Source organism: Capricornis sumatraensis, chromosome 2 (assembly GCF_032405125.1).
Source record: "Capricornis sumatraensis isolate serow.1 chromosome 2, serow.2, whole genome shotgun sequence".
NCBI lineage: Eukaryota > Metazoa > Chordata > Mammalia > Artiodactyla > Bovidae > Capricornis > Capricornis sumatraensis.
The window spans coordinates 89,345,127-89,369,037 of record NC_091070.1 but is presented as its reverse complement, the minus strand read 5'-3'; the positions used below and the strand labels follow the sequence as shown (position 1 = coordinate 89,369,037).

Genomic DNA, 23,911 nt, shown 5'->3' with positions numbered 1-23,911 from the left:
GAGCCTGACAAGCGAGGAGGTGCGAGCCGAGATGAGGATTCCTCCCGGCGCGCCGGCCGGTTGTAGTCCCAGGGAAATCTCCACCGGCTCCCGGCCCCCGCCCCACGTGCTGACGTCAGCCGCAGGTCCCGCCTCCACTCCGCTCCGCCCTCCGGGTCTCGCCCCCGCCCCCTCCGCAGCCACCTCCCCCTTCCCTGCTCGCGCCCCTGCGTAAGCGGGCAGGGGCGGGCTGGAGGCGTTGGTGCTGCCACGTCTTGGAGGCTGCGAGCGCAGCGGCCGAGGTGCAGCGGGCTGTAGCGCGGGAGGCGGGAAGAGGTGGGGCTGGCTCTGAAGCCGGATCCGGATCCAGTGCAGTGAACCCGGGTGGGTGAGAATCCGTCGAGCCTGGAGAGGAGCGCAGACTGCTGACCTCTACGGGTGAGAGGGTCTGGGGGTCGGGAGAGAGAGCGGGTCTGGACCGGATGCCCTGAGTGCCGGGTTGGGCCTGCCTTCAGGCTTATCAAACAGGTGTGACTGCTACCCCCGGGCGAGGCGAGCTAGGCCCGGCGAGGGGCGGGGGCAGATTCCGTTCGGGGATCCAGGCATTTATCTTCGCCACCTGGGTGCACATGGGGGCGTAGAGGGCAGTTTGGAGTAAGTTGAGCGAACCCACGCCTGGAGCAGAGGTTAGGGATGGTGGCCAATGGTCCAGCCATGCAGGAGGTGGCCTTGGCAAGGCAGGAGCAGAGACTAGGGTGAAATTAACTCTTCGTTCGGCAGCTTTAACGTGGGGGATTGAGACAGCTGTTCATAGTCTCTGCCGCCTTCGGTTTTGAAATGGGCATGAACGCCGTTGGCCCCCCTGTTCCCTTCGGAGGAGCATCCCACGGCGGTCAGGAGCCACTTGAGGACCTGATTCTGCTCCGAAGATCACCTCCTGCACTGATTAAATTGGGGTTTCACTGTGGGAAAGACGGACATCCTTTGTCTCTTCCAGGGGATTCTACCCTCTAGAGACACTAAGTATTGTGACTTCTCTTACAGGAGCTAACATTTATGTAAATCGAACTCTTAAAATGCCATACAAAATTGAAGGGCGACTAGTCTTGTTAGGATATACACTCGTGAATGAATCCTAGAATGGATCTCAGGAAATCATTTAGGTCAGTTTCATTAGGCAGGATTCACTGACGTTTTTTAGAACAGGGGAGATAGCTCCCAGGCTGGCACGATGATGTAAAGATTGGCCTCTACTGAGTATGGTACTGTAGGGCAAGAACGACATTGGAGGATTTAAGATTCACTCATTGGCTATTACCTTGAGGTCAAGTCCCGAAAGCTCCACGTGCTATAGCTTGCTCATGGATAGACTGGGAATAAGGCCTAAATTATAGGAATCAAATAAACTATCAAGAAATTTTAAAATTATCAACTGAAGTGTAACTGCATAATATAGCCAGGCCTATTAAAATCATCAGTAAATGAAGTGTTCTTAGGTTCAAACAAAATTCAAATTATTATTGAAATTGTTATGAAATGTATGTAGACGATCCCCAAAGTCTCAAACAGCACAAGGTCCCCCTTCCTGCTTTAACCGTGTACTAAATAAAGTAATGCTCCAAGAGCTCATGAGATATAAAGACGTTTAGATTTGACCTTAGATTGTTTTAAATTTTTATATCAACTTCTGAAATCTTCATTCCCAGTATCTATTACTTGTTGCTCTCAGTTGCTTGTTCCTAGCAGCAGCTCATCCCCTTGTATATCAGTAAAGATGGTGAGAAACCTGTTGAAATTGTGTCCAAAGAACGGTCAACCAACTGATGTGATCTTAGTAAAAATGAATTTGCTGTATGGTTTTTGTGATATAATTTGTGGCAGTTTGGAAATCTTTGTTTCTTCTGGATTTTCTGAATGAGCTCCAGATAAGTCTTATACCATTTGTTATTCATTCACTAGGCATTTATTGTGCTAATCTTAGGCATTATGGGCCTTTAAATACATGCTAACTTAGTAGTTAAACAGGTTTTTGAGAAATACTTAATGGTTAGGGTTCATTTTTTTAAATTAATCTAAAAATTTCAAAGACAGACCCCAACGAGGGAATTCCCTGGCAGTCTAGCAGTTAAAACTTGGTGCTTTCATTGCCGTAGACCTGGGGTCGATCCCTCGTTGGAGAGCTAAGATCCCACAAGCAGCACACCCCTCACCCCCACCCCTGGTCAAAAAAACCCCAAACCCCAAATAAGACTCCAGTGATGATGGAATTCGGCTTCAAATTCCTAACGTGGTACCTGGGGGCACTTTAAGACACTGAAAATTATCTTTTGCAAACCAAACTTAACAATTTTGCTCTTTTCTAAAATCTTTTGAAATTTAGTGTCAAATCACATCTTACTTTAACTTCCTCAATAAATTAGACACCAACAGAATTTGGAAGGAATGATGCTAAAGCTGAAACTTTTTTGGCCACCTCATGCAAAGAGTTGACTCACTGGAAAAGACTGATGCTGGGAGGGATTGGGGGCAGGAGGAAAAGGGGATGACCGAGGATGAGATGGCTGGATGGCATCACTGACTCGATGAACATGAGTTTGAGTGAACTCCAGGAGTTGGTGATGGACAGGGAGGCCTGGCATGCTGTGATTCATGGGCTTACAAAGAGTAGGACTCTACTGAGCGACTGAACTGAACAGAATTTTACTACATGGGGACATGGTAAAATAAAAGAAGGTAATCTTAAATATGCTTCCCTGGTGGCTCAGACAGTAAAGCGTCTGCCTGCGATGTGGGAGACAGCTCTGTTTTATAAAATAGCTCATATAAACATTTTGATATTAATTTTTGATTGTGATAAGACTATGGATTCTTATTTCTATCCAGAATGCTTTAAGAATTTTAACTAGCCTGAAATTCTTATTTTCCAAATATAGGTTATGAGTGCTGCTTTGACTAAATTTTGTGTTAGTCGCTCTGTCATGTATGACCCTGCAACCCATGGACTGTAGTCTGCCAGGCTCCTCTATCCTTGGGATTCTCCAGACAAGAATACTGGAGTGGATTGCCATTCCCTTCTCCAGAGGATCTTCCTGACCCAGGGATTGAACCCTGGTCTCCCGCATTGTAGGCTGATTCTTTACCAACTGAAAGTGGCTCACTCATGTCCAACTCTTTGGTACCCCATGGACTAAACAGTCCATGGAATTATGTAGGCCATTGCAGGCAGATTCTTTACCAGCTGAGCCACAAGGGAAGCCCAAGAATACTGTAGTGGGTAACCTATCCCTTCTCCAGAGGATCTTCCCAACCCAGGAATCGAACCGGGGTCTCCTGCATTGCAGGTGGTGGCTTTACCAATTGAGCTATCAGGGAAGCCCCTTCTTTCAGATTAGAGTACTCAAGAGCTTCAGGGGCCCAATTATCTGGGACAAATAAAGTGCACGCACTTAAATTACTTATAAAAAAACCTGTTTCAAATGAACCCTGGGTGTGTGCTCAGTCGCTTCAGTCATGTCTAACTACAGTTCATGGGATTTTCCAGGCAAGAAAACTGGAGTGGGTTGCCATGCCCCTCCAGAGTATCTTTCTGACCCGGGGATCAAACCTAAGTCTCCTGCATCTCCTGCTTTGCAGGTGGATTCTTTATTGCTGAGCCACAAAGGAAGCCCCCAAATAGACCATAAGCTGGTTAAATTTTATGAATGATTATTTTTTTATTTTTTTAATATGTATTTATTTGGCCACACCGGGTCTTAGTTGCAGTGTGCGGAATCTTTAGTCGAAGCATGTGGGATCTAGTTCCCTGTCCAGGGATTGAACCTGGGCACCTTGCATTGCGTGCTCAGAGTCTTAGCCTCTGGACCACCCAGGAAGTCCCTGAATGATTGTTTTAATCATCACAATTTCCTTTCCTTACTGTTCTTAGATCCAAGCATAGTGTTTAGAGCAAGTTATTTCTTCCTTTCCAAGAATGTTTTCAGTTTAACATAAGCATAACCTTGTTGTAGCCGCTGTACCCAGCAGTATGACTCATGAATTAAAAGTGAAAAAACACAAATATATGTTAGAAAAGTTAACATGAACATATAAAAAAATAAATTTTAAATTAGTAGCTAACTAAATTATATCTTGTTGAGCACGTAGTGTGCGACCCACTGTCAGGTGTTTGTATACACTAAGCCATTTCTTCAACAGTTTCATCTCCATTTTACAAATGAAGAAACATTGTTTAATTTACATAGCCATGATCAGACAGTTGACATCTGAATATCAGGTCTGACTCTAGAGCTTGTGGTCTTTCCTTGTCTAGGTTTCAATCTCAGCTTTGCTATTATAATTTTGTGACCTTGGGCAAGTTACTTGTCTACACCTGCATTTCCTCATCTGTTAACATGGAGATAATCATCTTCAGTACTCTAGCATTATTACAGTGAGTCAGTAATGTGTAAAGTTCTTTGAACAATGCCTGGCACATAGTAAGTGCTGAACAAATAATAACTTCTATTATTACACCACACTACCTTCCCAAAGCCTCTGCTAGATTGCAGCATTCCCTATATAGTTACATTGGGTTATACAATATAATCTAGCTTTATGGAAAAGCTAAAAATTGTTGCCCTTAGACATACTGTGATTTATGAAATGAAAACATCTGGAAGTTGTGTTATTGGGGGAAGTTATTCTGTTATTAAGTGGACTTTAATTTTTTCCTGTATTGCTTTATGGTAGTATATTATGCATATACATAGATTTGTCATTAAATTCTTTGTTTCAAAGAACTAGAGGCAGGTATCAAATAGAATACAGTTGACCGTTAATAAGATGGGTTTGAACTTCAAGGATCCACTTACCCACAGATTTTTTTCAGTAGTATTACAGTTCTACACATTGCAAAGTAGGTTGAATCCCCTGTTACAGAACCAGAGATACAGAGGGCAGAGTACAAGTTGTATGTGAATTTTCTACTGTGCATTTTTGACAGCATGGAGGATTGGCGCCCTAAACCCGTGCTGTTCAAGGATCAACTCTGGCTTCTGTTAACTGGGTGTGGTGTTAGAAATGAAAGTTTAGTGTTACCACACAGTCTCCTAGTAGTTGTTTGGAAGACTGTTTCCTCCAGCAACCCTCTTCTACAGAACTGTGCCCCCCCCCCCATTTCTATGCTTCATGATTTTCATTCTAGCATTATAGCTTTCATTTAGTTTCAGTTTTATTAAGACTACACCTACCTAATAAGAACCTGACCATTTCTGAATGTTCAAAAAAGAGAGAAAAATACCATAATTGATCATTTTTCAGTAGCATGAAAAACACAGGCTATTCTTAAAAAGTTGCTTAGATGCAGCTGAGCAACTTCTAGATTTTTAGAAAACCTGCTATCAAAACAAAATCCAATAGATACTTAGTGTGAATTTATCATAGCTGAGACCAAATATTCCAGTGAATTCTGTTCATGGTTCATATTTTATTTTAAAGGTACATCCTCAGTAGTCTTCCTTAGTATCAGATAAAACCAACAAATTATTCCTTAATCCAGTAATGTAAAAAAAATAAAGGAAGTCATTTAAAAGTCAGTTATTCAAAATGCTACGCTAGTAGCACTGGCCCATAGGAAAAAATGTTTTAAAAGTCCTGTTAGAAAAATGGAGTTTAAAAGTGTAACAACTTCTAAATTTAGTCATTCATTTACTATATTACAGAATTTCTCAGTTTTCTGTATAGCTCTGGGCTGTGGCATTTGATGTTACATTCAGGATAGATTAAATAAGTATCTTGCATACCTGTTAAAGATTTTCCTAAGTGCCATTTATTTTTATTAAGAAATTGACAATCTTGCCAATCAAAAATTTTCTATTAAATAAAATGCCTTAACATTTAAAATTTTGTTTTAGATCTTACTGCAAAGATGAAACCTGATGAAACTCCTATGTTTGACCCAAGTCTACTCAAAGAAGTGGACTGGAGTCAGAATACAGCTACATTTTCTCCAGCCATTTCCCCAACACATCCTGGAGAAGGTTTGGTTTTGAGGCCTCTTTGTACTGCTGATTTGAATAGAGGTATGGGCTCAGTTTACAAATGCTAGTTAGACTTACAGTTAGCATTTTTTCCACATACATGATGATGCTGATTATTTTTTTAAATATTTGACTTTCATATTACTTTTTTGTGCTTAAATTTTAAAGTGACTGAGAACTTAATTACAATGTGTATAGGCCAGATATTACTGTACTACAGTACTGTATTACACCACTTATATAGAACAGTGCTCCTTCCTAATTAAGCAGCCAAAAGGGGGAAATTAACCTCGTATAATGACATAAAAGTTAAGAATCTTCTCTAAAAATCTGGATGGAAAATGAGAATGAAGATAATTTGCCTTGGATAGTTGCAAAAGGTTTTGTCTACATGTATTCCTTTTTTTAATATCTAAATTCTCCAAAACAATATCCTTAAATTTCAGTAATCAAAAATCAATTTTTTACAGTTTCTTTTGTCAGGAAATCTTAAGTTGTTTTGGTCAAATCAGTTCTTCAGTATATAAAAGTTAAGATTCCCAAAGTTCCATGCTGTTCATGTTAACATAACATTAATCAGTAATCTTTAAAAAAACTGTTGTCTCAACAATATTGTATTTTACAAATAATATAATATTTGGTCATAATGAAAATCTTGCATTTTTAAGTAAAACCAAAGCACATCTTTGGGAAAATTTGACATCCCTTACATTGAATCTACTTCAAATTACATTTAAAACTGTATATGCTGGTTCTATATACTGAGTCTTAAGGTCAGCACTATTCCAAAAATCTTATGCAGGCAAAAACATTAGTAAAATCTATTACTGTTTTACATATTGATTATATAGAAAGAATGGGTTTGTTTAATCTTTTAAAATAAGAATGGTTCATTACAGAAAATTTTGAAAAAATAATGCCCACCAGCTTGACATATTGCTTCTTTTAATATATATTTGCTCTTCTCATGACTTGAAATCTGTTTTTCAAAACTAGGTTTTTTTAAGGTACTAGGTCAGCTGACGGAGACTGGAGTTGTCAACCCAGAACAATTTATGAGTAAGTCCTACAGCCTCTTTTTCCTGAAGAAAAAGAAATAAAGGGAAACAAGATTTTATTTTTGTTTCAAACTCTGTTCAGTGTCTGCTTGTTTTATTCAAATAGCTGGAAAATATTCAAATAACAAATTAGCTATTATTTGTTTAATGTGGCCAATCTATTCTAGAATCCAAAAGTAACTACTACTGTTTTACAAAATACCTGGTATTTTTAGATAATTACTATAGCATAGAACCTGGGTGGCAGAGAAATTTCATCATCAAAAAATGTAATAAAAATATGTGAGGATAGACACCCAGAAAGGTCAATTGACTTCCCCAAAATCACAGGGAGTTGTTGGTAAGGAAAAGACTACAACCTTCCTAACTCCATCCAGTGCTCTTAACACTGTCTTCATATCTTCTTCATTTTCTTCAATAGGTAATTTTATTTTGTACTCTATATGACCCTCTTGAAATGAAGGTTATTATTTTGTCATTGTTTTCCTTCTTTGAATCTATTTCTTCCTATTTCAGACCCATTACTAGAATATAACTGTGGAAATAAACAGTATGTTAATACTCTTGGGCTCAGTTTTTATTCTGAAATTCTTCTTTGCGGGAATATTAGATGAGAAATTGTTATTTCATCAATATAAGTCAGTCTGAGGGGAAGCGATTTATTCCATTTTTGCTCCTATTTGCTAACTGGCTTTGGAAAAATTACTGGGAAATGGAGACTTATTTTTTATCTGTTTCATAGGGTGCTTTCAAAGCAAACAAAAATGATGATTGTATTTCTAAAATGGGTCATGTAATCATGAAACACTTGTGATCACAAAAGGAAAATTGAAAACTACTTTATCAGATTGTAAAATAGCTGTATTAACCTTCCTTCATTCTGCTAGTAGATCTTTGAAATGTATGTACTATGTTCTACTCAGTACTGACTGCTGATGTTTCAAATACATGGTCATTCTTAATAACTGACATTTTCTCTAGACACAAAGTTGTAATTTACTGTAGTAAAATAGCTTTAAATATTCATTAAATTATTTCAGTTAATTCTAGTATTTTTTTTTTGGCACCTAATAAAGTTTAATGTCTATATAACACTCTTTTCCAATTTCCACAGAATCTTTTGAGCATATGAAGAAATCTGGGGATTACTATGTTACAGTTGTGGAAGATGTAACTTTAGGCCAGATAGTTGCTACAGCAACTCTGATAATAGAACATAAATTCATCCATTCCTGTGCTAAGGTATGTGTTCACATTAACGCTTATGAGTAAAATGGGTATCAACTTCAAGTTTCCATCAGACAAGTCTGTTTTCCCACTGCTTTTTACTGCAAAATGAGAGCAAAATATAGCCTGGAATAGTTTTGCTTTCTAGAAATCACTTAGTCATTTTCCCATTCTCTTAAAGAGTTGTGAGACAGAAAATGTTATTAATATGAATTGTTGTGTGTGTTAGAACTGGTAACAGTTCAGTTCAGTTCAGTCGCTCAGTCGTGTCTGACTCTTTGCGACCCCATGAATCACAGCACACCAGGCCTCCCTGTCCATCACCAACTCCCGGAGTTCACCCAAACTTCTGTGTACTGAGTCGGTGATTTCATCCAACCATCTCATCCTCTGTCGTCCCCTTCTCCTCCTGCCCCCAATCCCTCCCAGCATCAGGATCTTTTCCAATGAGTCAACTCTCTGCATGAGGTGGCCAAAGTATTGGAGTTTCAGCCTCAGTCCTTCCAATGAACACCCAGGACTGGTCTTAGGATGGACTGGTTGGATTTCCTTGCAGTCCAAGGGACTTCCAAGAGTCTTCTCCAGAACCACAGTTCAAAAGCATCATTTCTTTGGCTCTCAGCTTTCTTTATAGTCCAACTCTCATATCCATACATGACTACTGGAAGAACAATAGCTTTGAACAGATGGACCTTTGTTGGTAAAGTAATGTCTCTGCTTTTTAACAGGCTGTTTAGGTAGGTCATAGCTTTTCTTTCAAGGAGCAAACATCTTTTAATTTCATGGCTGCAGTCGCCATCTGCAGTGATTTTGAAGCCCCCCCCCAAAATAAAGTCTCTCACTGTTTCCACATCCATTTGCCATGAAGTGATGGGACTGGATGCCATGATCTTCGTTTTCTGAATGTTGAGCTTTAAGCCAACTTTTTCACTCTCCTCTTTCACTTTCATCAAAAGGCTTTTTAGTTCCTCTTCCCTTTCTGCCATAAGGGTGGTGTCATCTGCATATCTGAGGTTATTGATATTTCTCCGGGCAATCTTGATTCCAGCTTGTGCTCTCTCCAGCCCAGCATTTCTCATGATGTACTCTGCATATAAGTTAAATAAGCAGGGTGACAATATACAGCCTTGACATACTCCTTTTCCTATTTGGAACCAGTCTGTTGTTCCATGTCCAGTTCTAACTGTTGCTTCCTGACCTGCATACAGATTTCTCAAGAGGCAGGTCAAGTGGTCTGGTATTCCCATCTCTTTTAGAATTTTCCACAGTTTATTGTGATCCACACAGTCAAAGGCTTTGACAGTCAATAAAGCAGAAATAGATGTTTTTCTGGAACTTTCTTGCTGTTTCAATGATCCAGTGGATGTTGGCAATTTGATCTCTGGTTCCTCTGCCTTTTCTAATACCAGCTTGAACATCAGGAAGTTCATGGTTCACATATTGCTGAAGCCTGGCTTGGAGAATTTTGAGCATTACTTTACTAGCGTGTGAGATGAGTACAATTGTGTGGTAGTTTGAGCATTCTTTGGCATTTCCTTTCTTTGGGATTGGAATGAAAACTGACCTTTTCCAGTCCTGTGGCCACTGCTGAGTTTTCCATACTTGCTGGCATGTTGAGTGCAGCACTTTCACAGCATCATCTTTCAGGATTTGAAATAGCTCTACTGGAATTCCATCACCTCCACTAGCTTTGTTCATAGTGATGCTTTCTAAGGCCCACTTGACTTCACATTCCAGGATGTCTGGCTCTAGGTGAGTGATCACACCATCGTATCTGGGTTGTAAAGATCTTCTTTGTACAGTTTTTCTGTGTATGCTTGTCACCTCTTTTTTAATATCTTCTGCTTCTGTTAGGTCATAATATTTCTGTCCTTTATCGAGCCCATCTTTGCATGATATGTTCCCTTTTAATCTCTAATCTTCTTGAAGAGAACTGGTATAGACGTAGAGAAATTAAGTCAGCATTGTGGAATTTGGCAGTAATGTTTGGAATCACTAATGCTAATTTTTTTCAAAAATGACACTTGGAATGTACTGCATTAACACAAATTCTCATAAGTTTCCCACTGGTAAAAGGTTCAGAATAATATGTTCTAATCATGACCCTTCTAATGCCTGTAGAGTCCCTTCACTCCTCATGATTCACAGGAAATAGTAAAGAAAACAAGATCTAGATAACTCAATGAGAATATGATTGAAACACTTGGAATGTATTCTGTGAGGTATGAATTTTGGTGTGGTTTCTGTACTAGAAATTAGTATACTGTATTTGTATGTCTGAAATAAATTGCTTTTAAGCAGGAATAGGATAGTGGATGTAGTACCTTAATAACAAGATTACATTTTGGTGATGTGGATTCCGAGATTTGTTTTTAAATAATGGGATGGGATTTTTCAGGATATGGGTGAATTAGGTCACAAATTGATTCACTGTATTATTTCCTCTATAATGTTAAAAAATTTGCAATTTTTGAAGTTAAGGTTTATAAAACATTTATTTATCAATGAATTCTTACCATCATTTGTTGATTAACTAAAAACAAAACCTACATGCTTACTCTTTTAAACATTGTAAATATTTTCAGAGAGGACGAGTAGAAGATGTTGTTGTTAGTGATGAATGCAGAGGAAAGCAGCTTGGCAAATTGTAAGTAGGCAGAAACAAGGTAACCCTAGATAAAGTAGCTACTCTCTGTGTTTCAGTTTACATTTCCTTGCCAAGGTACTTGTTAAAAGTGTTTCCCTGTTTGAAGTTTTTTAAGCCTCATTAATTATGAACCCATTCTCACTCTATAGCTTAGACTGAATTTAATGAAAAGTATTTTTATATATAATTTTTGCCATAAAGTTTGGAAATTGGAACTGTACTGTTAAAACAGCCAACACCTTAAAGTTATTAACTTTTAATAGTAGTACTTTTTCATATTACTAGGAAGAAGAAACTTTTGGTGAGTCAAGTAATTTGTCTATCATATTTAAAAACAAAGGACATGTTCTCAGTCATATGACTTTTAGAACCATATACTGAACTGGCCTTACACTGTATAATCCTCTATACATTTATCTAAGTCTTTTAACTTTCACAGGTTAGAATTTACTTTTAAATATTTTCTGAGTTTTAAGGAATTCACTCAGTAAATATTAAGCACATGTGCTAGATACTAGTCAAAGTATTTGATACCTATCAAATATCCTCCCTGGTGGCTCAGATGGTAAAGCGTCTGTCTACAATGCGGGAGACCTGGGTTCGATCCCTGGGTTGGGAAAATCGCCTGGAGAAGGAAATGGCAATCCACTCCAGGACTATTGCCTGGAAAATCCCATGGACAGAGGAGCCTGGTAGGCTACAGCCCATGGGGTAGCAAAGAGTCAGACATGACTGAGCGACTTCACTTCAGTGAACAAAGAGAGACCAATTTCTAGTATTTCTGGTGCACGTTCACTTAGCCATACCTTTTATAATTGTGTAACTTCAAGCAAGAGGTTCCGTCTTCAGAATGATGAGGTTTTTTCCTATATGGGCAACATGAGAAATTCCTAGTTTTCTCTCCTTAAGGCGGTTAGAATCACATTTTTATACTTGGTTTGGATTCTTTAAGGATTTATAAAGATGTATGTGTTTTTGTTTCCACTTCTTATTAATTAGACTAAATCCATAGGTAACCTGATACATTCTTTCACAGATATTTAGGTAGCTTTTACAGTGATAAAGAACAAAGCAATTATTTATCCACTTTATGTGGGAATGTTGACTTAACAGTTTTGACTATTCAACACTGACTAAATAGTATGAATAGAATTTAGATACAAAGACTAATTTTGGCCATATTTTTTAAAAGGCTGCCAGTCTTTGGTGTTAACATTAATTTTAAAATCTACTTGTAAAGAGGGTTTGGGGTGAGTTTTCTGTTTATTAATAGACCAGAGATTACTACATAAAGTATATCTGGAACAAAATAAAATGCTTTGGGTGATTTAAATGCTTTATATATTTGTAACTTGAATTTTAAATGAATATAGTGAGAAAGGCCTTAATATAAACCTATTTGTAATGTAAACAAAGTTTTGTAAACTATTCACTCACATTGTTATTAATATCCGTTTTTATTAACAAATGCTCTATGCCTCTCCCCCCAACCCTTTTTAAAATTTCAGGTTATTATCAACCCTTACTTTGCTAAGCAAGAAACTGAACTGTTATAAGATTACCCTGGAATGTCTACCACAAAATGTTGGTTTCTACAAAAAGTTTGGATATACAGTATCCGAAGAAAACTACATGTGCCGGAGGTTTCTAAAGTAAAATCTTTTAAGAAAGACATCTATCAAAGGAGCTGATGCAGCAAGGCTATACGCTCTTCCTTGAGTTAAAATATTTTGTTGCTGCAACCAGGTGACCTCTATAAATACTGGATTGTGTATAATGACACTTAGAAGATTACTTTGGGCTGGTGGGACATGCTGAGTTTAGATTACAAATAAATTATTAAGGGGATGATTTTTAACCAAAGGAGTATATTTTTAACTTGAATCTTTTCTTGCATTGTATTTTTCTAAAGTTTGGCTTCATTTCTTAGTGGTCAGAGTATAGGTAGTAAGGAGTTATGTGTCTGCTATCTGTACTGCTCATTAAAAGAAAAAAAGCATACAGTGAATAAGATTGTTTCTTATCACATTCATAAAATTAGTATTTTTTGTTTCAAAGAAATATATCTAAATACCAGTTAAGGGTGTGTCATTTCACATGTTACATGAAATTGGATGTTAGATATAACTAAATGTAGTACAGTCCAACATTTGCCAATCCTAATACTGTACTGGCAGACAACCTGGTGAGCCTTTAAAAGAAGTAGAAATGAAGATTAACTTATAAAATGTGACAATTAAATATACACCTAAAAGTTGTTATAATTTTAATGTAGCTGAAGTACTACCTGTCTTATATGTGAAATATAATAATTATTCATTTGTTTAAATATCTAAGAAAAATATAAGGTACTTTTTAACAGTGAGTTAGTAAATAAATCTGGTATATTATATATTTCTAACCTTATTTCTCATCTTTCCATGGGGTGTCCAAAGCCTGTCTTCTAACATTTGTATGAAAAATGGATTACAAAGTTGTGGAACATTTTGAAATGTATCAGACTGCATTTATTACATCCTTAAGATGTTGATGGAAGCTTTTCTATTTAATGTGACTATAATGGTACTATTATTCTGGTCACTATCCTATTTTGATTTTAATTTTTTTTTTTAAGTTGAAATAAGAATTAGATACTTCACTACTGGTTCTTATCTTCTGCATTCCATGTTACATTAAACCTGTTCATATGAATAATTTTGTTAGAATCCTAATGTTTCCTGTGCCTTTCTTGAGTTGTCTGTTGAAATTATTAGGTCGAGTCAGGGTTAGTAAAATTTTAATTTTGTGTACTCTTTGTAAAAGGTGAATAGAAAGTAAAAACCACCTGTTTCTCATCCTGTTGACTCACACCTGCTTCAACTAGATTTCATATTTCCCTCCATGCAGTAAAGCTAGTTAACTTTCTAAATAATAGAAATTCTTTACTAATAGAAGGTGTGCTACTTACCTGCTGATGACCTAGGCAGATGAACTGGTGTGTTCCTAGTGAAAGCAACAAAACTAAATTTTGCTTTTTAAGAAAAAGGAGTCCTATAACCTTGGTAACAGTAGCTTTATTAGGTATATCCTGGTACTTAAAAACCCATGTTAAAAAATAACCCTAATAGAAACTTCTCTGGTGGTCCAGTGGTTGAGACTCCTTGCTTCCTGTACAGGGGGCATGGGTTTGATCCCTGGTTGGGGAGCTAAGATCCCTGTGTGGCTGTGGGGGTGGGACCCTAGTAAAAGGCAAATGTTTTATTACATTTCTTACCACTAAACAATGTGAAGTAAAACTACAAGGTGGCTATTTCAATAAATCCCTTTAAATAATGTTCTTACGGTCTTATCTTGAATTCCCCCCATAGGAAACAAAAGTTGTAGGTAAGGTATAACATATAAAAATTGTGTCACTGAGGAAATTGATGATCTGCATTTAGCTTTAGTTAACCAGAGAAGCTTGATTTCACTAAGGCATCCTGTGGGTAAACTTGAGTATGAAAAAAACTGCATAGATACATTTCAGTAATACATTTTTGAGTACTCTTCACTTTTGAAAAGGTATAATCAAGTGGCAGTTGTGATTTTTATTTTGCTCCATGTGTTTTATATATTTGTATTTTACTGACTAAAACGCACATCTTTTTTTACATGTAACATTTCGAAATCTGGATGCATTTTATGATCAATGGTTTGTCATGATTTATTCAGCAATATTTTTGCCTTTTAGTGGGATCAAAAAGATGGTGTAGTGATGCTGATGATGACATCTCAGATTTGATGAAGGATATTATGTAGGTAGGCTAACAAGGGGAAAACTAAAAGCAAGAAGTATTTTTTTAAATGAGCTGGAAGCTGTTCTATGAATGGCCTTACCTCTTCCTTCAGACACAAATTCCCTCACTTTCAACTCCAAACTTGTTCAAATAATCATTAAAAAATATCTTGAGCCTAAACTTGGGACTTCCCTGTACTGACTGACTATAATTTGTATGTGTGTAATCACAATGTTTTAGAAAATACCCTTAAGTGCTTCTCATTATCCAATGTTCATTTGTCCTTCATATTTAATCAGTGTGCGGGAATAAAACTGGGTTACTTTTACCTAGAAGACAACAATCTAAGTAAAGCGGTTATGGCATAAGCAGTACAAATGAACTTTTCAATCTTTTTTGAGGTATAATGGCACAACAGTTTTAATACAACCACCAATCTTCACAAAATAATTTTAATACTTTGTGCCTGAGCTAGCAGCATCTTGCACTGTGACATTGCTATACATACATAATAAGCATTTTATCCAAGTACAAATGTTAAAAGCAGAGTAACTTAAGCAATTGTCTATACAAAGGTAAATAGACACTGTAGGTTATTTTTCTTCTTGAATCATTTTTGCTGCATAGTAAATTGCAATTACATGTCAGTATAATGTTACTGATCTATAGAATACACTTTGAACTGTGAGGTATGGCAACTCCCTATGAGAGAGAGCTAACATGTAAACCTGAATATTTTGAGTGATTTTTTTTTTTTTAGCTGCCATGGATGGGTAAGACAAAAAAAATCCAGCATTCAAAGACCCTAGCAACTTATTTTTCTAATAAATAAAAAAAAATAAAATCTTTTAGTAATTTTCAGCTATTTCCTATCATTTTCTTATTGGAGCACTGATGAATGGACAAAAATATTGAGGTGAAGCTAAGTCTGTTATGGAATTATGGATTAAACAGTTATTTAAAAAAAAAAAATCCGCCAGGTAACTGCTCATTTACTTTACATCAAGTTGAGATTTTGATATATATATCTATATATGCATCCCAACTTTATAATTCAAGATTGCAGTTAAATACTTCTAAATTCACTTAAATTACCATGGTAATAAGACAATTAGAAACCTTATATTTTCTTTAAAAGGACATGCTTAACATTTTCTGACATTACTTCTAAACTCAGATGAAGCACAAAATCATCCCAAAACAAATATACTGCTCTGAAAGTTAAGTGGTTGAAAGTTGGTAGCAAAAGCTATCATGGTTTAACATTTCCACCACAGAGTAGATACAAATAAACAAAGGTAACTGCTCTTTATATACCTGATACGAAATTAACACAGACCAATGGACTGAAATTACAAGGTAAAAATACTGCTATTCTAGTTGAATATTTTCAATATTTAAGTTTCATACTTTCAAAATGGACAATAAAGCAGTTCTCCTATGTTCTGATGTGATATTTTAAATTCTGTGCCCAGATTAATATTTAATGCTTATAATTGGGTGCTGAGTCACTCATATATTATTCAAATATTCTATAAAATAAATCATGATTGGTTGGATGTACTATAATTAGCTATCACAAAATATCAAAGGAAATAGAGAAATTATAGAAACGGAACCAAATAAAAAGAATAGGAAGAGCTACCAGAAGAACCAGTTGAACACTGGATGGAAGAATATACTCAAAAAAAACTTGCAGTGTTCTTATATGAAAGAAAAAATAAACTTTTTGTCCATATTAATTTGTACTCAAGAAAATGAAGTCCCTTTTTCTAGTGTCTGTGAGAGTCTTTACAGTGCTGGGCAGGCACTTTAGTGACAACATAAAAATTACAGTGATTAAAAGTGGAAAATTACCGAATATAATTCAATAACCAAACCTGTATTCTTGGCCAGACTACTAGAGAGGATATGTATATTTTAAGAAATTAATTTAGAAAATCTTAACTGCCTCATTTTTAAAACCTAAATGGACTATTATGAAGATTCTTTTAAGCAGTTTTTGTGGAAGGAGCATCATAGATTATTAGTTTGCAAAAGAGTCTTTGCTGACCTACCCAATAGTAATCTATATACAGGGAAGCTGTGTTATCTGGCACTTTTACCAACTGGAATTTCTGAACACTCAGTGCAAATCTTGACTATACTAGACCAGCACACCCAATGATACAACACACCAATGATACAACAGAATACAAGACCTCAAGGGATTGACAATATGCTGTTTTTAGGGTGGTAAAATAGGGGAAGCGAAGAGCAATCAGAAGAAAACCATCTGGGTCAACAGAATTAACGCTTAATTAACAAAGCAGTTTTGATTCACTTCCACTCTCCTGTTATGCTGGATAAAAAAACTTTTCCTGTATTATTTCACCTCAGGGAGGAAAGCAAAGTAGGTAAGTTGGTATAATAGGTTACCTTATGTGGTACCTCTTGGTATCAAAGGAAGGTATGGAAATCACTCTCATCAGTAAAGCACCTCAAGAGAGGACTGAGAAAAATGAAATACAAAGGAGTTTCATTTGTGCTACCCTAAATCATCAACTATAAAAAGTTAAAACACTCCTCTCCTCCCCAACATCATACTTAAAATAGTAAAAATGTTTTTTAAGAACAATTTTTACATGTATAAATAAAAACATGGAGAACCTAGGATCCATAAAGTGACTTTGCTAATGCAAATTATGGGGGAAATTTGGATTAACTCAATGTAAAGTACTGATTACAACACTAATTTGTATACACTGAAGTCTTCCACAATCACTTTTCTACAAAAAATGCATCCTCAAAGAAAAGTCACTGTCTGAGCCAGAACAATCTCACAGAATCATTAAGACAACATAAAATGAAGGAGTAAATGTTCCATATTTCAAATAATTTACTCAGGTTTCTTCAAGCCTTAAGACTTTCAGTTTAAATCAATTTATCATTAAAAAAATTATAGAAAAATGTTCAAAACTTTTTACTGTTCTACATACTAATTTAGAGGTCATAAGGATTTATTATTTTTTCTAATGAGGCAAGGCACTTTTCTTTTTTGGGCTTTGTTTAGGAAAAACAGTGCTACATTGGTTTATTATATTTAGAACCATTTTGGACAAAGAAAAAATGGGCTACACAACTCCAAAAAGAAGAAATAGAACATTTGGCTTTTAAGAATGCTAAAGGAAAGTCACTTGAAAGTTTAAAACTCTCCTTGTATTTGTGAACATCTGTTATTATAAAGCAAACATTTTCCTTTGTTCATTAAACTTTTTCTTTCTATAGAATAAAATTAGGAAGGTAATAGGAAAGGAAGCAATACTTGGATCATGTTAAAATAAGGACAGTTGGCTGTCATGATTTAAAGATTATTAATAAGGGACCAAGAAGTTTAAAAAATTAAAAGATAAACTGTTGAGTTATACTAAAAAAAGAAATGTGGCAGATTCCTACATTTGTTAATGTTTCTGTAAGAGGCTCCATCATAAAACTGAACTGTTAAATTATTTTAAAAATGTACTATGTAGAACATAAAATGAATTTTTAGCAAACTTTAGGAAATTCTTTTGTTATAAATTACCCAGATTTTATAAACAAATCCCCCTAACTTGCATTTTGTTTAAAGTAACAACTTTATATCATACAAATAAATTTCAAGTATGAAAAGTGCATTATTGCAATAATACCTCTTTGCAAGTCCAAAATTCTTGGTTTATAATAAAACTGTAAAGAATTAAAAAAAAAAAAAAGGAGTGAAACCATCAGTGCCATCTATTGCAGAAGTCCAACATCTTAAAATGTTGCTCAACAAGCCGCAGAGAAACACGTCTGGAAGCAACATATAATTGAAAAGAAACTACTTGTGTTTTTACCATTTTACATTATTACTGTCTGTAGTATTTTTCTCCTTAAATAGAAATTCACATCCTCTATAATGTTGCTCTTGAATCAGCCATTCTGTGCAGCTGCCACTTGCATGTTTCCAAAATCATCTTCTTCTTCATGTGTTCTCTTCAAACTGCCTAAAAGTTATTGCGTGAACATAATATATGGTATAATGGGAACTTAAATTCATTCATTAGAATGTTACAGCTAGGAAAGGCTTCATTTTTCATGAAGTGTTATCATATATATGACAATGAAAATTTCATGACTGAATTTTTAGTAAACCTTTGTACTGATAAAATACTTTTGTTACAAATTACCCAAAAAACTTAATATCTTCATGACATTGTCCCTCTTAATAATTATTAAGGTATTTTATATAATGAACATTAATTTTTAAAATAACAGTTCATAAATGTTTGGTTACCATTTTATAGGCATCCATCATAAACGTGACTCAGAACATTATTTATGAACTTCATATAACTTTATGAAGTTATAATTTGTATAATTTTATTTTGTAGATGTAATTATCCTTTTGCTTTCACAGATGCTGTCAAAAATGTTTTTCCAGTGAAACTGACTGTTACCAACAAGTGTAGAACCGGAAGGAAGGCATGTAGCAGATAAGAGAATTTCTTTTATCTACTCCTCATATCACAGTCTGCTAGTACAGAAATTTCCCACACAGAGTATGTGTGGGATTGTACATGCCCAACAATCATAATCAAGAAATTTGAGTCTCAATAGAGGAAAACTTTAGGGAACAACTGAACTGGTAAAGGGTTTGCTGCGTTATCTGCCAAATAATTACATCACCTCAAACTTATGCCCTAAAAGTTGTGCTAAATCATGGTTAATAGTGTTAGTCCAGAGGGTGGACTGGATTCCAATGGGAAACTAGTATTTCACTATAAGATTAATAAGAAAAGAACAGAAATATAGTACTGATGGAATAAAGAAGAAAATATGCTAGTCATTAAAATAAGTCTAAATATGTGCGTACGTGCTAAGTCACTTCAGTTGTGTCCGATCTTTGCGACCCTATAGACTGCAGCCCACCAGGCTCCTCTGTCCATGGGATTCTCCAGGCAGTAATACCGGAGTAGGTTGCCATGCCCTCTTCCAGGGGAATCTTCCTGACCCAGGGACTGAACTCGTGTTTCTTATGTCTCCTGCACTGGCAGTTAGGCTCTTTACCATTAGCACCACCTGGAAAGCCTTAAGTCTAAACACAGCTGTTATTACAGATTCAGATGCAGTGCCACATCTGCACTCTACTAAAGGAGGTTGAGAGACATAGATAACTAATTCCAGGCAGAAAGTGAGGAGGTACAGATAAAGCTCTATGGTGGAAAAACTAGAAATTACTGGAAGAATAAGTTAATCATCATGTTTTCTTGAGGCAATGACATCTGAATCAAGTTTTTATGGAGAGACTGGATGTGATGCTTTCTAGGTGGAGAATAGAAGACACATGGGAAAGCATTAGTAGCTCAGTTTTCTGCAGTGCATATATAGAGGTACATTCAGAGATACAAATAAAGATCATAAGGGCCTTTAATTAACTATCTATGATGTGTTTGCTTCAGTAAAAAATTAAGCCAATGAAGACTTTTATACAAGAAGAAAACCACTATTAGAATTATCCTTCATGAAAATATGTCTGGCCACAATATATGGAACACTTAGGATGGGAGGCCAATACAGACCTGAACTATACTGAGATTAAAGGTATTATAAAAAGAAAGAATTTTTGTTACTGAAGAAACAGACCCTCCCATTTTGGAAAATGACTATATAGAAGTTGCAAACTAAAGAGTCAATAACAACTAGGAAGTTAAGCTTGAAGAGTGGTTATATAGTTTCATCACTAAGGAGGTATAATATAGTGCTGGACTTGTGGATGAGATCACTAGTGTTCAATTTCTAGAGCCAACACTAACCAGGTATGTAACCTATTTTTCCTAACTTAAAAGGCTGTTGCTGCAAATAAGACTGAAAGGAACTCTGGGAGAGAAAAATAATAAAGTAATAAATTCCATGAATGCTCTAATAAAAAGAAAGGAGTAGCAAGGTCTTGGAGAGGAATGTAAAAGTTAAAAGATTTTGAGAGCAAGCCTGGATCATTAAATGGGGGAGGAAACACTAAAATAGGGAAGAAAACAGGACAAATATTTATGGCAAAAGAGAAACTGAGTCACTCTACTTTCACTTAGTAGCCACGTTTTATTTTCAATAAGATCACCTAAGTGTATTTAGGGCCTCTGGTACCAGACCCCTCTTATTATTTTAATCTTTGCAACACAGTTATACTACTTAATTGTGGAGAAGGGAATGACAACCCACTCCAATATTCTAGACTGGAGAATTCCATGGACAGAGGAGCCTGGCAGGCTACAGTCCATGGGGTCACAAAGAGTTGGACACCACTGAGCAACTGACACTTTCACTTTAAACTACTTAAAGATTTAAAGCTCAACAAAATGGAAATCTGATCTTCCAACCAGCATGTTCTACTTAACTAGTGGCCTACACATAGAAGCTCTGTATAATACATAATTAATCATAAAATTAAAATTTCAAATTATTTTAATTCAATAGCCCATCCAAAAGTTTCTAAACAATTTAAATTGCTCAGTGTAACTTGCTAATAAGTGACAGATGCGTCTTCTCTTCTACTTTTCATATCATCTATCTCCCCAAATTGCTCCAAAATGAAAAAATCCTTACCTGTGGAATCAGAATGAACAGATAACGACCTTTCTATCTGAAGTGGTGACATCATCTGTATTGTTAATTTTGCTAGGTAGATGGCTTCATATTCCTAGAAAAGATTTTAATTAACTTGAATATACATTTAAATTCTTGGATACCCAAAACAAAATGAAATTTAAAAAGTGGTTAATGCATGCATTACTGGTATTATTAGTTTATACTGAAAACTCCAATGCCATATGGCGTAACAGAAATGCTTAAAATTCCTATCTTATAATTTCACATATACTGATGAGACTATAAATTAAATCAAGCCAATAGCCTGCACTAGGGTATCACACACTGAACTAGCAATCAGTACATATTCTCTGCCACTGGGGCAGATCTCTGACTTAAGAAAATGAAATAAAATATTAAAAAATCAGACTAATATAAAGCACTTAATGGATTCAAGTATATTCAGTTCAGTTCAGTCACTCATTGTCTGACTCTTTGTGACCCCATTGACCGCAGCACGCCAGGCTTCCCTGTCCATCACCAACTCCTGGAGCTTGCTCAAACTCATGTTCATTGAGTTGGTGGTGCCATCCAACCATCTCATCCTCTATCGTCCCCTTCTCCTCCCGCCTTCAATCTTCAAGCATATATCTGGTTCAAGTATATATCTGGTTCTAATTTCTTAAAATCAATAGTCTCTACTTCCAGTTAAAGATGAAATAATAAAGGCATTCATGTACCTTCTTTCCTTAAAGGGAAGAGATAGAACAAGATATATAGAGAACTCCTGATTTACTGAAACTACAAAACATTGATAACCCTGAATATGAGAAAGAAAAGTAAGGAAAAAAGAACAGTGCCTACCTTTATGACAGGAGAAAGAGAATTATAATTAGGAAGAGGCCTCAAGAGGACTTTTGGAATTCTGGAAAATGTTCAATTTCATTATCTAGATGGTAGTCACATGGATGTTTGTTTACACTTTATGCACTTACATATGTGTGTTATATTTCACAATAACATTAAAAAAATGGAACCAGACTAAGCTATGCACAGAAGATACCTGGCTACATACATCAAACAAAGTGGGTACAATTTAGAGTTCTCCAAAAGAGGTGGCAGACCTAAGACAAATCTTAGAAGCCCTTGCATAGTATGAAGTATGTGTGGGTCTAACAAGGAAAATGTGAACATCCACACCTGGCATTTTTGCAAGAAGCAAGCCTGGTAGAGGAGAAACTGTTGCCAAGCATCTGCTAATCTTGGTCAGCTAAAAGTAAAAACTGAATCACTAATTCTCAGGCCTGACTATACCTGAGGATCACCTGAGAAGTCTTAAAACCAGTGTATATATACTCAGCTTACCCCTCTCCTTGGGTGCCCCCTGCCAGTGATTCTCATTTAATGGTATGGGTAAACTTCCCCAGGTGATTCCAATGTGCATGTAGTACTTATGAACCTAAACAAGAAAAACTTGTGACAGAGGGGCTCTCTTTCTCCACTCACGGAGTAGAGTCATACTACTGGAAAAAACTGGTGGTGAGAAAGTCTTCCAAAACAACTTGGAAAATTTAAGCTGCCTATATTTCCCAATCTCTTCCCACAACTTTATTATTGGGAAAATGGCTTATCTAAGAAGAATGTTTCCAGTTCAAAGATGACCAATAATCAAAAAGGAACCAATATAAGTCTTATGTAAAGGTGTTTGTAAGGGGAAAAAAGCAACATTATAACCAAAGTCCATATATGAAGAAAACTGCATGAAAATTACACGAGGCAGGTGAAAATTGTGAATAATTCTCCATAAAATCAATGAGATATGGCATTTCTGAAACGAGTTCAAAGAAGAGATGAAAGGACTCATGGAAGAAATGTAACAATGAAAGAGATGACATAACTCTTAGAGCTCAATAGAAAAACAGAAAGAAAATAAACCACAAAAATAATGACTGTAAGAGAATCAACAAAGAGAACAGACCACATCATGCAATTCTAGCACATTATTAATGTACCCTTTTCTCCTGGATTGTTCCCAACAGCACATAAATATGCCCTTTCCTACCATGTTAGAAAACAAACAAAACGCCCCTCTTAATCCTAGTTTCCCCTCCAACTACTGTTTTTCTGTTTTCCCCTTTTAATTCCTGGAAATATCTATTCTTGCTCTTCACATTCCTCTCTTCCCATTATGCTTATACTTCCCATTCCACAAAAACTTGTTTGTCAAGGACACTGATCACTTCATGCTCCTACCCAATGTCAGTTCTCAGCCTTTAGTTCAGTTCAGTCACTCAGTTGTGTCCGACTCTTTGCAACCCCATGAGCTGCAGCACGCCAGGCCTCCCTGTCCATCACCAACTCCCGGAGTTCACCCAAACTCATGTCCATCGAGTTGGTGATGCCATCCAGCCATCTCATCCTCTGTCGTCCCCTTTTCTTCCTGCCCCCAATCCCTCCCAGGATCAGAGTCTTTTCCAATGAGTCAACTCTTCCCATGAGGTGGCCAAAGTACTGGAGTTTCAGCTTTAGCGTCATTCCTTCCAAAAAAGGAATGGTCTGTTCTCCTCTTTGTTGATTCTCTTACAGTCATTATTTTTGTGGTTTATTTTCTTTTTTCTGTTTTTCTATTGAGCTCTAAGAGTTATG

General features: G+C 36.3%; 2 protein-coding genes across 2 annotated transcripts in view; one reads left to right on the top strand and one right to left on the bottom strand.

The window, feature by feature from the left end:
- The first annotated feature begins 282 nt into the window (after nucleotides 1-282).
- Nucleotides 283-14,705, top strand: GNPNAT1 (glucosamine-phosphate N-acetyltransferase 1). Its single transcript, XM_068964761.1, has 6 exons — nucleotides 283-417; nucleotides 5,871-6,038; nucleotides 6,993-7,055; nucleotides 8,169-8,296; nucleotides 10,867-10,928; nucleotides 12,437-14,705. The coding sequence occupies exons 2-6, from the start codon at nucleotides 5,885-5,887 to the stop codon at nucleotides 12,582-12,584; spliced, it is 555 nt and encodes a 184-aa protein (XP_068820862.1). The 5' UTR covers nucleotides 283-417; nucleotides 5,871-5,884; the 3' UTR covers nucleotides 12,585-14,705.
- Nucleotides 14,706-18,333: 3,628 nt separating this feature from the next.
- STYX (serine/threonine/tyrosine interacting protein) overlaps nucleotides 18,334-23,911 on the bottom strand; it is a 43,427-nt gene continuing 37,849 nt past the window's right edge. The window contains exons 10-11 of the mRNA XM_068965673.1: nucleotides 21,284-21,377; nucleotides 18,334-18,687 (exon numbers count right to left, since the gene is read on the bottom strand). Coding sequence (XP_068821774.1) covers nucleotides 18,614-18,687; nucleotides 21,284-21,377 — 168 coding nt within the window. The 3' untranslated portion in view covers nucleotides 18,334-18,613. The remainder of the gene's footprint in view (nucleotides 18,688-21,283; nucleotides 21,378-23,911) is intronic.